Source organism: Lagenorhynchus albirostris, chromosome 2 (genome assembly GCF_949774975.1).
Source record: "Lagenorhynchus albirostris chromosome 2, mLagAlb1.1, whole genome shotgun sequence".
In the NCBI taxonomy this organism is placed as follows: domain Eukaryota; kingdom Metazoa; phylum Chordata; class Mammalia; order Artiodactyla; family Delphinidae; genus Lagenorhynchus; species Lagenorhynchus albirostris.
Genome location: NC_083096.1, coordinates 176,512,386 through 176,528,263, shown reverse-complemented (window position 1 = coordinate 176,528,263; position 15,878 = coordinate 176,512,386). Strand labels below are relative to the sequence as shown.

At 53.2% G+C, this 15,878-nt stretch overlaps 1 protein-coding gene across 9 annotated transcripts in view; it reads right to left on the bottom strand.

The window, feature by feature from the left end:
• Positions 1-15,147, bottom strand: part of DHRS3 (dehydrogenase/reductase 3) — a 41,044-nt gene extending 25,897 nt beyond the window's left edge. For 2 of the 9 annotated variants that reach the window (XM_060141393.1, XM_060141395.1), the window contains exons 1-2: positions 14,935-15,144; positions 14,050-14,199 (exon numbers count right to left, since the gene is read on the bottom strand). In XM_060141393.1, coding sequence (XP_059997376.1) covers positions 14,050-14,199; positions 14,935-15,051 — 267 coding nt within the window. In that variant the 5' untranslated portion in view covers positions 15,052-15,144. Of the gene's footprint in view, positions 1-14,049; positions 14,626-14,666; positions 14,873-14,934 lie in introns of those variants that run through there. The other 7 variants (XM_060141388.1, XM_060141391.1, XM_060141389.1 and 4 more) reach the window with 7 other exon arrangements.
• Positions 15,148-15,878: the final 731 nt, after the last annotated feature.

The window sequence follows — 15,878 nt, the reverse complement described above, 5'->3', positions numbered from 1 at the left end:
TTTAGCCCAGTGAGACCGTGTTGGACATCCGACCTCCAGAACTGTGAGAGAATAAACGTGTGCTGTTTTAAGCCATTGAGTGTGTGGTGTGTATTAAGGCAGCCACGGAAAGCTTGGGCAGAGAGGTGGAGGGCTGGGACTCAAACCTGAGTCTGTCTCTTCAAAGTCTGGGTTCTCAGTGGCACAGCGCCCCTCCCCGCACTAACCTATCGGCATCACTTAAAACAAGCTCTCTGTCATAAAGATATGCCCCAGAGGCTTTTGCAGAGAGTGCACGAGAGGGGTTGCAGTGGACCGTCAAACACGATCCATAGCCTCACCAGCATGGCCAGGACTTTCCATACAGTATCTCACTGAGATCCCATTTTACAGATGAGGAATCTGAGGCTCAGAGAGGTCTAGTAACTTGCCTAGGGCCACTCAGCAAGTGAGTGGAAGAGCCAGCATAGGAATTTTGGTTTGTTGATTCCTGAGCTCAAAATCTGAATCACAATTGTATACTGGCTCCTTAAGAAAGAAATAAAACTAAACATGGGTGCACACACACACACGCACGCACACGTACATACACACACAAACACACACACACCTGCCAACATGAAGGCTCAAGAGGTGGCCCCCAAACCAGGACAACTGGTCAGCCAGCCAAAGAGGCGTGAGCCCTGAGGGCACACAGTGTTCCCAGCCCACACTTCCCCATGCTCCTGGTGGGCCTGGAGGGCCCCCACCACTTCTGCTGCGGGTTCACAGGGAAGTGGCCTGGAGAGGTGAGGCGAGACTGCCCCCTTTGCCACGTGAGACATGAGGACATGGCATGTGGGAGCCAAGGGTGGCCTGACTGCATGGGGGTGTGTCTGGCAGGACTGCCTGCCTGCAGGAAGGTCACACTACCCTTTGTGGTCACGCTGGTCCCAGCTCCCCATGATGACCTGCTACAGGGCCTGTGAGAGGTCAGAGCATGCTGGGCTGGCCAGCTGGGCTTGACTGTGTCCCCCAGGCCCTCGGAGCTCTAGAGGCACCCAGAGACTCTTCCTCCCACCTTGGAAGGACCCTGCATCAGAGAGCTGGCTTCTCACCCCCAGGGAAGCATCAGTATTAACAGTGAGCTAGCAGAGGGGCTTCCTTTACTCTCCTATCCAGTGGCCTTAAATCTTCTGGAAAAAGTTACAAAGAAAGTCTGTTGACAACCTGCTGGACCACCTTAAGTGGCTGCTCAAGTTGCCTCTTTGAAGTACAAACTCCCTAAGGGCAAACAGCTTCCGGCTCAAGCCGGAAAAAGTCTATTCTGTCTTTTTAGTTGGTGTCAGTAAATGACCTGATAAGGTCTGCAGGACTAGACCTGGGAGGACCGGCTAAGAGAGGCCTGGAGCTCCTGGAAATTTGTGCCTGAGATGACAAACTGGATTGGTCCCTCTACAAGAAGGAGTACTTATACGTCTGCTCCTGACCCCCTTGCTCCTTGGTAATAGCAGCCCAATTTCCCCCACAGAAGCCCACCTTGCCATTTTCACACACTGTGGCTTGGCTGGAGCCGGTTCACTCCTGGCTCAGAGTCAGGCCTGAGACCCACAGCCAGCCAGCCGGTGACTGCACCACTGCCAGTGACTGCTTCAGCGCAACCCAGTCACAGCCAGGGAGACTCAATTCCTGGAGCCTCCGGAAATGCTGGGGGGAGGACACGGGTCTGCCCGCTCCCCACTTGACTGGGAGCTTGGGGTTTAAGGCATCATGGGGCAGACGCGAGCAGCCCCACCACAGGGAGTGCCTGCCTAAGGGGACACTGAGTCCTGACGACACCGGGAGCCAGGCCTGGAGTTAGACCTACCCAGGGACCTTCTGGTCACCCGAGTCAATAAACCAAGCTGAAGGACACCTCCGGACTCACCCCTGGGGGTGAGTGCTGTGCTTAATGTTGTTTGACCCATTTAGACTGCCGGCAGCTAAAAGCAGGCGCTGCACTGACGCTGCTCGGGGCTGTCAACATGATGTATTCTGTCCTGTAGGATGATTAACTGAGAGGCAACGAAACTCACTGGTTCAAGAGCAGTCGCCCTGGGTTCAAATCCCACTTGGTCATTCACAAGCTGTGTGACCTTGTTATTGACCCTCAGAAGCTTGACCAGTAAAAAGAGGACGATAATAGTACTCACACCGGAGCTCACTGTGGGAAATAAATGACTTTGTGACACGTCAAGCGCTGGCAGAGCGTCAGAAGGTGCTCCGTCGGTGCGGGCTCTAACCAGCTCTGATGGATCAGTCATGCCTTCACTCAGGCAACAAACACTTATTAAGCACCTACTGTGTGCCATCTACTGTGCCAGGTGCTAGGACACTTGGTGAGTGAGAGGACACGCCCCTTCCTCCCAAGGATCTCAGTCTTTTGGAGGACACACGGCAACAGGCAGCCACAAGCATGGGGAGTTGCCATGGTAACCCATGACTCCGGCCTCACCACAGCCCAACCCTGACCAACTGAGCTACTTGGACACAGAGATGAAAATGACTAATGGGGAAGCTGGGTGGTTGTCTGGGGAGTGGGCAGCCGGGACCACAGCAGAGGCCCTGGTCTTGGCCAGCCTCCGTGCCTGGGCTGGAGAAAGGCCTGCATTGGACCAGCCCCTGTCCATGAGGCAAGGGGCCATCGGCCTCCAGTGGGAGGGAAGATGCCAGGCTCTGAGCCCTCCCTGTGCGGAGAGTGATTCCTTCTTACTGATTTCTAGAAAGGGTCAAGAGCTAAAGTTCCCAAGGACTTCTGGGGCAGGGGCAGAATCCTCCTTTTCCTGCAGAATCCCAGAACCAGGGTGACTCTGGCCAGCGGGTTCTTTGCCTTTTGCCCCTGTGCACAGCAGAGCACCTGGCCCAAGAGCAAAAGGTGCGGAGCCAGGGCTGGAGGGTGTCCACTGTACTCCCCACCCTGACCCCGACAGGAAGGAGTCATCATTTCTTGCAGATGCTCTGGTGCTGAGCTAGGAGGTTTAGGGAAGTTATTTCACTGAATCCTCATACTTTCGTTTTTCAGACGGGGGAAGCCCAGAGAGATGGCTATTTGTCCAAGGTCACACAGCAGCTTGCTGGGAGGCCTTTTAGGATTTAAGGGATTAGGAACTGGCTCCCAGCAGCCCTGGCTGGCATTATGAATTGCAAGAGTGCTCTAGCCAGTGGGCTGGTCTCTACTACTTGAAAGACTTCAGCGGCTGTGACGCTGCCCACGGGCCAGCCCTGGCTTTGGGGCTGGGATGGCCAAGTCACCTTCATCCCAGGACTGGGAGCTGAATTGGGGCCGGGTGCCCTTTGGGAGGCTGTCTCAGTCCTGCTTGAGTAATTAGGGCTTCTAGCTCAGGGGTTGCCTAGTGGTGGCGGAGGGGGCCTGGCTGAGGGCTGAGCAGCGCCTGGGCTTCCACAAGCCTGGGGTAGAAGTGGGGAAGCCTCTCCTGAGGGGTGAAGGCACAGGCTAGGAGGAGGACACTTCTGTCCACGAGCTTCTTCACCTTGGAGTAAAGAGCCCAAAGTTGAAGACCCAACGAGTCCCGTGAAGAGCAGCTGAGGAGAGGAGTGTGTCCTAAGTAATTTCCTAGAACATGTTACTTTCAAGCCTTATTGTTTTTCTTCTCCTTGAAGTAATGGCATTCTTTCAAAATGCACACAAAAATCTTACACAGAATTCTAAGCTACGAGACCTGAGTGAAGCTGATCTAGTTAAATGGAGGTGAGGGCCCCTAGGAACCCTATCGGCTCCACCTCCTATGGGGTCCCACCTTCTTGGAATCCCTTGGGTGCTCTGGAACCCAGTTTGAATACTTGGCCCTAGAACCTCAGCTGGTGTTGGGGTCTGCCTTGGGGCTGCTGGGGCTCAGGTGGGCCAGAGGTCTGTAGAAGAATGACAGGCAGACGGGAGACAGTTATCTGTAAACACTTTCTAGGAGTATGCTTCGGTGTGGACAGAATAATCTCATGGTTCATTGCTCAAAATGCTTTTCTAGCTACTTCCCTGAAAGGCCACCGAAGAGGGAATTCAAGATCGAATTCCCCAAAGCAGGGTGCGGCCAACAGAATCAGGAAGGCTTGGGCCCAGTGGCCTTTGCCAGGCGGACGCTCGTTGGCCACAAATCTGTACTGTTCACTCTGGCTTGACCCTGGCTTTGGGTTGCAGGACCCCAGAGTCTCCTGCCTCTTACATAAGCTCCAGTCCTGGGCCCTGAATCTGAGTCTAAAGGAGTTGGATGGGTTTTGGTTGGATCTAGTCCAAAGCTTCTTAACCTGACGTCTGGGATAGGCATCGGGGGGTGGGTCCAAGGACCCCTTAAAAGTATAAAAATTTGCCTCTTTGTGCATTCTTCTTGAGACATCCTCAAATGGCTCCACAACCAGTAAAAGATGAAGACTTACTGCAAAGCCTTCAGTTGCCACCTCCTTCAAGAAGTCTTCTAAGATTTCCTTAATTTACAGCGATCTCCCCCTTCTCTGAATTTTCAAAGCTGTCGGTCACTTGGGAGGATCCGGCTTGGTGACCTCAGGTTTAGCTGGAAGGAGCGGGAACCCACTCACTCCTCAAAGCTGGCTTCCAGCTAGAGGTGCCACCCTGGTTGTAAATGAATGAAATACAACTGTGCTGTTTTCCTGCTTATCAGTTAGTTGTTCAAAGCAAACCCTGATAACCAATGACTACCTTAATCTTTTGGCAAGTATCCCACTCATTGTATGCAAATACTGCTGTTCAGTGCTTAAAAAAATGTTTTGGTGAAGGCAAACTTAACTACATCCTGTTGACGCTTGGACCGCTCACCAGTCCCCTTTCCAGAACCCTCTGTGTACGAGGTAGTTTCCATTATTAAACAGCTTGTCTCTTGACCTCTCCATAACCCTGAGTGGGGTAGGCCAGGCCAAGCTGTTATTATTTGACCCAGGGGGAAAGGGCCTAGTTTTGAAGCTAAAATCCTTGGTTCAAAATCTGCCTTAGGGCAAGCATCCTGGGCAACTCACTTCACTTGCATCTTAGAGATGGGCTGCTGATCACCATTGTGGAAAACAGGACGGAGGTTTCTCAAAAAACTACAAATAGAACTACCGCGTCACTCCGCAATTCCACTGCTGGGTATATGTCGGAAAAAACCCACAAACACTAATTTGAAAAGGTACGTGCACCCCAATGATCATAGCAGCATTATTTACAATTGCCAAGATATGGAAGCAACCTAAGTGTCCATCAACAGATGAATGGATAAAGAAGATGTAGTGTATACACAGTGGAATACTACTCAGCCATAAAAAAGAATGAAATTTTGCCATTTGCAGCAACATGGATGGACTTGGAGGGCATTACGCTAAGTGAAGTAAGTCAGGGAAAGACAAATACTGTATGATATCACTTATGTGTGGAATCTAAAAAAATACAACAAACTAGTGAATATAACAAAAAAGCAGATTCACAGATATAGAGAACAAACTAGTGGTTACCAGTGGGGAGGGAGGGGCAATATAGGGGTAGGGAATACGGGAGGTACAAGCCAGTGGGCAGAAGATAGGCTCAAGGATGTACTGTACAACATGGGGGAGGTAGCCAACATTTTGTAATAACTGTAAATGGAAAGTAACCTATAAAAATTGTACACAAATTAAAAAAACTTTTTTTTAATTGGAAAAAAAAATAAAAGCAACGGGGCTGCTGATCACATCTGCCTCTGGGCCTGGGCAAGACAATGAATGTGAGAAAGTACTGTGCAGTCCTGTAGGCTACCACAGTCATGTAGGGTATGGACCGATGTCACGTGTTGTAGGAGGAGCCCAAGGACGCTGTCAGCATCCAGTTCGGGTCTAAGTCATGAGTGACGGTCAAAATGAAGGATGTGAACATGGGCCTGGCCTGCACCCTCCCTCTTCCTCTTCCTCATCTCCTCTCTCCAACACCCTGAAAAACCCGGGCAAAGGAACGACCCAGTCACTGAAGGACCCCGCTGAGGTCAGGCTGAGCAGAGATGTCTTCTTTTAGTTTTTAAGCATTGGTTGATGGATGCCGGTGGCCTCTCTTCCTCCCGGCCCCTGACTCTGTCCGGGTAACTGTCCTCACTGCTATTACGTGGGCAATGATGATTCACAAAATCTAAGGGGTGGAAGGGACCCGGGTGGTCATCCAGAACCCAATCTCTTCTGATGCAAGAATCCACAGCCCCCTCACTTCAGCCTGCTGACTGCAGAAAAGCTCCGGAGAGTGGGAAGCTGCTCCTGGGGCAGGGCCGCAGTCTCACGTGGCCCTCCGTCCACCTGGAAGGTGGCCAACACCATCTCCAGCACCTGAAGCGGTCAAGCAAACGCTCATGGATTTGCCGTCCCACATAAGTCGTGGCTTCTCGTCCTTGTCATCCGGAGCCTGCTCCCTGGGCGCCCTCCAGTTGCTCAAGGACCCTCTCAAAATGTTGACCAACACTGACCACAATGCACTCAAGCTCCTTGGACAAAGTGGGACCAAAAAGTGTCTCCCTTGCTCTGGGCACCGATACAGTTGCTTTTATTTGCTTTCTAGAGGAAGTTCATCTCTGTTACCACTAAAGTCATCTTGTTGGAGCTCACTCCCCTTTCCAAAGTGTCAGGGGCTTTATCTGGAGACAGTCATCGCACCAGAATGTAAATGCCATCAGAGAGACCCTTGTTTATGTGGTTCCCTGCGGCAGCTTCAAGCCTAGCTGGCTGAATCGATGAATGAATCTGACATAGTCACAATTCCCCCAGAGCCATGTCACCCTCAAGTTGGTGGACATTTTTCACCCGGGGACCAGATCACAGCATCACAACTGTCAGCAAGAACAGATCGCAACTTGCTGAGCGCGGGTCTCCCCAGCAGACTCCGAGGCCTGGGTCCCGGATGCCTCGCACCCACCTCTCTAGGGGTACACCAGCCTACCCAGACCCCCCTTCAGCCCACACACTTCCATTTGACTCAAGATGTCAGAGGAGATGGGCAGTGTCTTCTAAAATCCAAGTGCAGGGGAATTCCCTGGCCGTCCAGTGGTTAGGATTGTGCTTCCATTGCAGGGGGCATGGGTTCGATCCCTGGTCGGGGATCAAAGATCCCGTATGCCACGCCACGGCCAAAAGAAACCCAAAAAACAAAAATCCAAGTGCAAAGCTGAGGGCAGGCCCCGAGCTTTGGAACACTCTCAGAAGGACGCCCAGCGAGTCTGGTACCATGATCTCAGGGGAGCTGCCCCTAATCCCTCTCCTGCCTCTGGCCTGACCCCCCTGCGTTCCTCCCCACCCCCACCAGGGTGATCCTGCCAAGACTTAGGTTAGATCATGTCACTTCCCTTCTCAGAACCTTCCCACACCTCCCAGCTTCACTTGGAGCCAAAGCCACAGCCGGTTCTAGAGATTGCTGGGCCCCATCTGCCCTGCTTTGCTCCCCGCTGCCCTGCTCCCCACACTGCCGCCCTCTTCCTCTCGCCCCCTCTGCTCCAGCCACATTGGCCTCCTTGAAGTTCCCCAGGGACATCCTTCCCTCTGAGACCCTCACTCTTCCCTCTGCCTGGCACACTGCTCCCTCCATTCCTGCCAGGTCTTCTTTTGTCTACTTTTTTTTTTTTTTTTGCGGTACGCGGGCCTCTCACTGCTGTGCCCTCTCCCGTTGCGCAGCACAGGCTCCGGACGCGCAGGCTCAGCGGCCATGGCTCACGGGCCCGGCCGCTCCGCGGCATGTGGGATCTTCCCAGACCGGGGCACGAACTCGTGTCCCCTGCATCGGCAGGCGGACTCCCAACCACTGCGCCACCAGGGAAGCCCTTTTTGTCTACTTTGCCTCGTTTGTTTTCTGCTTAGCACTTAGATCCTTACTGCGATCTAACGGGCTATTTTCTGTACCCTGTTTATTATCTGTCTCCCTCACCAAACTGTCAGGCTCCCCGTGGGTGCGGACTGTTGCCTCGCTGCTCGCTGCTGCATCTCTGCGCCTAGAATACAGAGGGTGCGCCATAGATTTGTTGTATACATGAATGAGTTCCCACCAACCACTCATTTGCTAAACTGTTCTGATATTTGGCACTCTCTTTCTGAGAATCCAGAACTCTTAAGACAGCACTCATTTTAAGGGAGCTCACTCACCCCACAGCAGACGAGCGTGCATTTGGGGATGCTAGCATCTAAACAGATTTGCCTGTCTCTTTTTCATTTGGCTTCAACTCTTTCCTGACCTTCGTGGTTCATACGAATAATACGTTTCAAATGTTTCCCTTTCAGATATCTTATATACTTGGTGTATTTTTTAAATTGTGTCTTCCGAAGGCAGCTAGGAGAAAGTCTTACAACATCCTAGGTGTGGTCGTGTTTCTGCCTGAGGATACAGACAGCAGGTTGGGTCTGGAATTCTTCCTGCACTCGAACCCAGAACTAAGTGGGATTTTGAGGGTAGCAGGTTGGGATAAGGCCTCCAGGGAGAAGTTGTAATGACTGCAACAACTAGATCTCTCTCCTGGTGGGGGTGGGGGGGAAGGATGGCTAACTGCTCCCTTCTCCTCAGTACGACAGAGGTCATTTTCTCAAAGTGATGAGAATCATTTTCTCAACAAATCACCAATTGGAGATGGGACGGAGAAAGTAACTATCTTGATAAAGAAATCGGAAGGGCTCTGTGCAGGGATAAACCCACGGCCCAGGCTCTGAAAAGCAGAAAATTCAGAAGAGCTTGGGAGTCTACACGAGAAAGAACAGATGGGCAGGTGGACGGACAATGGACTTCCTGACTCAGGGTCAGTATTTCTAGATCTAGGGAGCATTCTCTGATTTTAGGATAAACACTGGAAGTTCCGCTTGACATGCTAATTGGAAAACTTGGGCCCTTTGTTCCCTTGAAAGCTACAAGTTGAAAACACTTACATCTTCTGCAAGAGTTGAAATAAATCCCAGTGGCCGGTTACCTGGTGCCTGTTAAGGGAGTTTAGTAATGGGTGTGGGGCCTCCTACAGACTGAGGGCACATTTTCCAACTCTGAGTTGCTGCTTTGCCATTCAGTGGGATCTGATATGCAGCAAGAAAGGCTGAGATCTGCAGTGATGAGGACAAATATCTTTTGCAGAGACCCTGGCACTCGGTTGCTTTCCTGGGATGGCTGAGCCATAACATGAGAATTTTAGAGCATGCCAGGATCTTAGGGGTCATTGCATCCCCTCTCACCTTATGGGTGTGCTTCTTAGCAGCAGCCTAGAGAAGGGAGCCACTTTTCCAGGGTTTTAGCAAAGTCAGGTCTAGAACCCAGGTGAGCCAGGCCACAGGGGGCGTGGCCCAAGATGTGGGCACCTTTGTTCCCCAGGGGAAGTAGGTGGGGCAGTAAAAGGGAGGTGTTTGTCTATTCAGGTGACGGGTCCAAATTGTAAAGCCCATTGTTTGAAATCCAAGGACCAGATGCTGCAAGCTGAAAGAATTTTCCTAGATGCCTCGGGTAGGACAGGTAGCCTACTTTCCTGCTCCCAGGCTGCATCAAATGAGAGCCTGGGGCTTCCCTGGTGGCACAGTGGTTAAGAATCCGCCTGCCAATGCAGGGGACATGGGTTTGAGCCCTGGACCGGGAAGATCCCACATGCCGTGGAGCAACTAAGCCTGTGCGCCACAACTAATGAGCCTGCACTCTACAGCCCGCGAGCCACAACTACTGAGCCCACGCGCCTAGAGCCCATGCTCCACAACAAGAGAAGCCACCGCAAAGAGAAGTCCGCACACCGCAACGAAGAGTAGCCCCCACTCACCGCAACTAGAGAAAGCCCGCGCACAGCAACAAAGAACCAAAGTAGCCAAAAATAAATAAATAAATAAAAAGAGAACCTAGTACTTTTCCTAAACGGTCCCAGCAAAGGCTGCATTCAGGGTGAGGATGGGGGAGGTGAGCCACTGCTGTCTCCCATGTCATCCCGGCTTTGTGACTTTCATGACACATCAATTGTTTAATGCAGCTATTTTGGCCTGATGACTCTGGGGCCCAAGATTACCCGTCTGGACCCTTCTCCCTTCTTTCTCCTTTTTCCTATTCTCATCAGTACTGGCCTAACTCAGAGTCTGAGATACAAGCTGCTTACTTCTCCTAATACCTAATCCGCTCTACCACCTTTCCTTTCATTGCCTTCTACCTCCCTTCCCCAGTTTCAGCCAGGTATACAGTCTTTGATCGGTGGTTTCTTGAACCTGGGTTACCCTTCCCCCATCCCTTCTGGTTGAAACTCTTGACCTTCTCTAAGCCTCACTCAAATGCCACCTCCTTCATGAAGCCTTCCATGCTCCCTTGTTATAGACTAATAGCTCTGGGCTGCTTCTGCTTAGCATTCCCCCCACCCCAAATTCATGTCTACCTGGGACCTCAGAATGTGACCTTATTTGGAAATAGGATCTTTGGAGATGTAATTAGTTAAGGATCTCAAGATGAGGTCATACTGGATTTAGCGTGGGCTCTAAATCCAATGACTGGTGTCCTTATGAGAAGATGAGAGGATGCACAGACACACAGAGACAGAGAAGACAGCCACGTGCAGGTGGAGGCAGAGATAGGAGTGACACTGCCACAAGCCTAGGGACGCCAGCCAGGAGTCACCAGGAGTTGGAAGGGGCAAGCAAGCATCCTCCCGTAGAGTCTTCGGAGGGAGTGGGGCCCTGCCAACACCTTGGTTTCAGATTTCTGGCCTCCAGAACTGTCAGAGAATACATTTCTATTGCTGCAAGCCACCAAGTTAGTGGTCATTTGTTACGGCGGCCACAGGAAACTAATACACACTATAATTTGTGCCTTGACTGTAAGCACCTGGCCATGTCCCTGCCCCTCTCCAGGCCCAGAGCTGCATCGAACACCTGACAGGCATCTCAGGTAGGTTTGCTGGACTAGGTCTCTCAGAGATGGTTGTCAAGGGATAGTTGCGCCTCAGCCTGCCCCAGTGCCAGGGTGGGAAGGATATGGGATTTGCTGAATGGATGTGATGGAGAACAGGATTCACAAATCTACGTGAAGGGCTAATTCCTGGCAAGCTGCTTTAGGAGCAGGGCTACAGACCCATGGACTGTAAATTCAATAATAGCAAAGCAGGTGCGACTCAGAGCCAGTTCTTATACTGGCTCCCTGCAATGGGTCCCCGAGTCCCGGCTCTACCCCTTCTCCATGGAGGGATTGGGCCCTGGTGTGTTGCCCCTGCCTCTATGGTCCTACAGTCACGGCTCAGGGCTCTAATCCAGCCACTTGCCTCTTACTGGACCAGAGGCTGGAACAGCCCCTGCAAATACTTCCAAACAAACAGTTCACTCTCTCCTCCAGGGGACTGCTGCTAAAACCACGTCAAGGTCAAGCACTGGAGGCTGGGCCTGCCACTAGCCTGCCAGGAGCCTTGTTGGGGATGGGGTAAGCCCAAGCTCTATGAATGCTTTCGTGGAAGGAAATCCAGGAGGACACAGAAAATCTAAAAGGATTGTAGTGGGCAATGAGCATGACTGGCCCTTCCCGGGTTAACCTTGTACATGGTGGCTAAGCAGAGTTATCTCCGGGTAAGGAAATTTCCAACTCCTGGCACCTTTGTGTTCCTTTAAGAAAAACCCTCATTTGGGTCACCTTTGCAGCCTAAGGTGCACTACTGCTCACAAATAGTGCCAAATCCTGTTTGACTCGAGGTCGTTATGGGAAACTGGGTTGTCACTCCCCCCAAGAGTAAACTCTCTTGGACCCCTGCTATTTGCAAAGACTCTGGTTCTCCTCCCTTCTTTCTCTTTAGGGGGCCTTTCCCCTCAGGTCCATCCTGCACTTCCACCAAGGGGAGGAGAGTCAGCCCCGTCCACCAAGGTCACCTGTCTAACACTGCTGCAGGCTGCAGCTGGTGTCATGCTCCCCAGCTCTCTCCAGCTGCTCCAGGACCACCCTGAGCCCACCATCCACACAACTCTCTCAGCCATCTCCTCCAAAGTCCCCACTCCACAACACACGGCCGGCCCTTTGTCCCCAAGCCCACCAGCCCCCAAACGCTCCCAGCTCTGGGAGTTGTCCCAAGGTCCTCTCACGGGGCCCCAGACGGACTCAGGCAAGAAACCTTGATTTCAAATTCCCCACTGTGACAGCAAGCGCAAAGCTCATCAAAAAGTAGCCCCAGTAATTGGTCAGATGATGATGAGTTATAGGGAGGGCTCTTGGGCGTCCTGACTGGTCCGAGCACTGAACCTAGGGTGAATGGCACTGGAAGTTCCAGAGGCCCCATGGTTCCTGTTTCTGGTGACCAGATACCGATTTAAGACATATTTCTCATTGGCCCTGGATTTATTCTTTGGAAGAAGATATCTATTCCAAGTTAGGTGGGGCATGGTTCCCAGTGAAGGGACTCACAGGGTGCCGCTCTACCCCCTCCACCCCCCAATGCCATATACTTCTTTCAATTGAGGCTTGTTTATAGTCAGTCAAGTTTTTCCAGATTGACTGAAAGAGTTCTTCATATGCCTACTGCAGCCAGTTACAAGAGCAGTGAAAGAGACCCAGGACTTGGGCCAGCTGGAAGAGTCAGAAGAAAGTTTCTGTGGGATGCAGACCGCTAAGGAATGACAATCACATGCGATTGTCCCAAACCCTGCATCCTTCTGCAAGGGCACCCTCATCCGCCACGCCTCCACAAAGGGGGCATCACCTCAAGGAAACGAAACTGCTGAGAAGAACTTCTGCTTCTCCTTTTTCCGTGTGTCCAAGGGTTAAAAACACTTCCAAACTCCCCTTCCAACTGCAAGGTCAAGCAGCTGTCCAAACCACCCAAGGAGAAGCAGGAGCCCAGGACAGCCGACCCCAGCTAGCTCGGCCTTGATAGCCGCCAACGTACAGCTGCTCCCCCCGCACCCCCCACCCCTAGACACCGCCTGGGGAAGGAAGAGTTAATCGGCAATCGGCTTTGGCTGATGGTTCACGCTCCAAAGTTCAGTCCCAGTCAGAGCCACCCCGGAGGGATTGTAAATCTCAGGGCAGTATTTAACAAAACAAAAGCAACCTGGAATTACATGCAGGTTTGGTTTTCTACAGTACATATTTACTTAATCCCCTAGGTATGTGGCTCCCTGTCAGATCAGCTGGCTTTGCTGGCCCTTTCACCCCCTCGCTCACAACAGTTTAAATTTCAATCTAATTCCCTGTTTTTGCTCTTCCTCTTCACAGGGCTGGCTGGAGACAGCCAGCCTCAAATCTCTCTCTCTATTGCTCTAGTCACTGGGTGAGTCAGCCCGGCTTGGGTCGGAGCTGGGTGACAGCTGGCTCACCCTCCACACTCTTGGGCACCAGGTCTGGGATAAGTGGGGGAAGAGGTGCTGGGTCTACCAAAAAGTTAAAGGCAGAGCTTGGGTGCTGGGGAGGTGGGGTTGCACCACCTCGCCCCTTAGTGGGGAGGGATCCCCTCTGGGGCTGTATTGGGGGGGTCGGGCGGAGGCAGCATGGAAGTGAGAACAAGGGCTCTTTATCAGCTGCTGGTTACCCTTGTCCCCTCTTTCCAGATTTCCAAACACCTGGGCCTCCGAGCGCCTATCAGGCTAGGCTAGACATCCACCACCGTTTTTTCCTTTTCAAACCCAAACCAAGTATCCCCTCTTTTCTTGCCTCCAGAGCTGCAGCCGCCCAGGTTGGGGCTGGGAAGCGGGTTGCCAAGGAAAACATGAAGCGCCAGCTAACAGGCGGCTCCCAGCTCTACCCAGGAGCGCACACACCCTTCACTCCCCAGGGTGGCGGCAAAAGAGGGAAAGACGAGAGGGAAAACACGACACCTTCCTCTGGGAGGGAGGAATGTCGGAAAGCGGGGGGGTCTGCTAAGTTTCGGGCTGGGGGTGAACAGCCAGCCACAGATCCCAGAGGAGCGGGTCAGTTCCGGACCTGCCAAAAAAGACAGTCGGGTGCCCGGGAAATGTACAAGGTGAAACTGACTAGCTCAGCACTCACGGGTGGCGCAGAGAAGTAGGGTGGCGGGCGACTTTCAGACCCTGGGCGCGGGTTCCGGCAGCGGCAGCAGGTGGGCGCACCCCTGTCCCCGCGGTCCCCCTAGCCTTTGGCCCCCATCCCCTGGAGTCGCGGTGTCCCGGTACCTTTCTGGCGCCGCGTTCCGCGAACTCGCGAGCGAGCTGGCGCCCGATGCCTCTCCCGCCGCCGGTGATAAGGACGTTCTCCCGAGACAGGTCCCGCAGCTTGGCGGGCAGCACCAGTCCGACGGCAGCCTTCACCACCAGATAGATCATCTGCAGAGGGAACACCACCAGCGCGCCCAGCCATTTCCACACCATCCTCCGCGCCGCGGAGCCGGGCAGGGGTGGGGGGGCGAAACTCCCCGGACCGCACAAAACAGGACTTAAAAAAGAAAACACCCCCAAACAATAATAAATACACCGAATAAGGGGCAGAGAGGCGTCCCACCTGGCCACTCTTGAAATCACCTCTTCCCAAATGCAAAGCAAGCACCGGGTGAGAAAAAGGGCGGGGGGGGGGGAGGTGTGGGTGGGTGGGTGAGATAAATCCTCGGGAGGAGAAAAAGCGTCTCAGAAGGTTGGGACAGTAAGAGGGGTGGAGGGGAAGCCGGAGGTGGAAAGTTCTAACAAGAACTTTCGTGCCCCAGCAGCCGTTTCGGCTGGGGAATTCTCAGGTAATGTTTACAGGCTGACAGAGGAGTTTAGGCAGGGGAAGAAAAAAAAAAAAAAAAGGCACCAACCACACGCGCGCACCCTGCTACAGTCCCGCGGTTTCAAAGTGCAAGATTTAAAAAAAAAAAAAAAAAGCTGTTTCCAAATTGGAGCGCCTCCCCCCTTATCCAGGGAAAAAAAAAAAAGTGGGGGGGAAAAGTGCTTGGAGCTCCCAATTTCAGCCCGCGAAAGTCTCCCGACTCATTGCTATTCTTGGGCTCAGGAAATTGCTTAAACGCGATCTGATTGCCAGCAACGTGCAGGAGAAGTGGGGGGTCCGGGTGTCAGTTTCTTTACGTGCATGGCTCGCCCTCGCGCGCGCCCGCTCTCTTCGGCTCCCTCCCTCCCTCTCTCTTCCAGCAGAGGCTGGGAGTTGCCGCTCGATCCGGCTCCCTCTCTCTCCCTTGTTAGCATTTATTGCCTTCTTTTTGTCCTTTCCAACTTGGAGAGGGCCCGGGTGCGGAGCGCGCGTGGATCGGACGCCCTGGTCTGCGCCGTCCTATCCATTCGCTCCCGGGGCAGCCGCGGCTGGCTGGGAGCGAAAGGGCGGCCCTTTTTCCCCCCATTTTTTTTTAATACCCCATTAAGTCTGATTGACAGTTAAAGTTGTTCCGAGGCTTCACTACCGTTCCTCTGAGTGGCTGCCGCGAGCTCCCCTCCCCCTGCGCAGTGGCGGGGTGCGCGCGCGGGCGCGCACACGGGCTCGCTGCGACTCCGCTCTCCCGGGGCCGGCTCCCCTCGCTGCAAGCCGGGGCTTGCCGGCGGTATCCCTGAGGGCTCGCCGCCGTAACTCGCACACGCTGGAACCGACTCCTGCGAACCGGCTCACTCCTCGAGACATTCCTCCTGGCCCGGGACGCGGTCTCCTCGAGCAGGGGAGCCTGCGGGCCAGGTGACCGCCCCTGCATGCGGTGCAGGCCCGGGAGAGCTCGCGCTTGTCTTGATCCATCAGGTCGCCCAGGGTTTATTTCAGGTCATTTGATCATTCCCTGCCTCCATAGGACCGGGGAGCCACTTCTGACCCTTGCCCAGACTCCTCCAGTTTTCACTTAGAGCGCACTTTCTAAGTCCGCCCCGAGTCCCTCACGTTGCTGGGGGGAAACAGCTGGGAGCAGGGTTTTGCTTTGAGGGGTGGGGGTGTGGGGGCAGGGTAAAGGAACCTCTGCCCCCAGAGTGCCAATAAAATCCCCGTACGATTAGCTGGGAGCATATTTATTGCTCATCTGGGCTAGAATTACCTT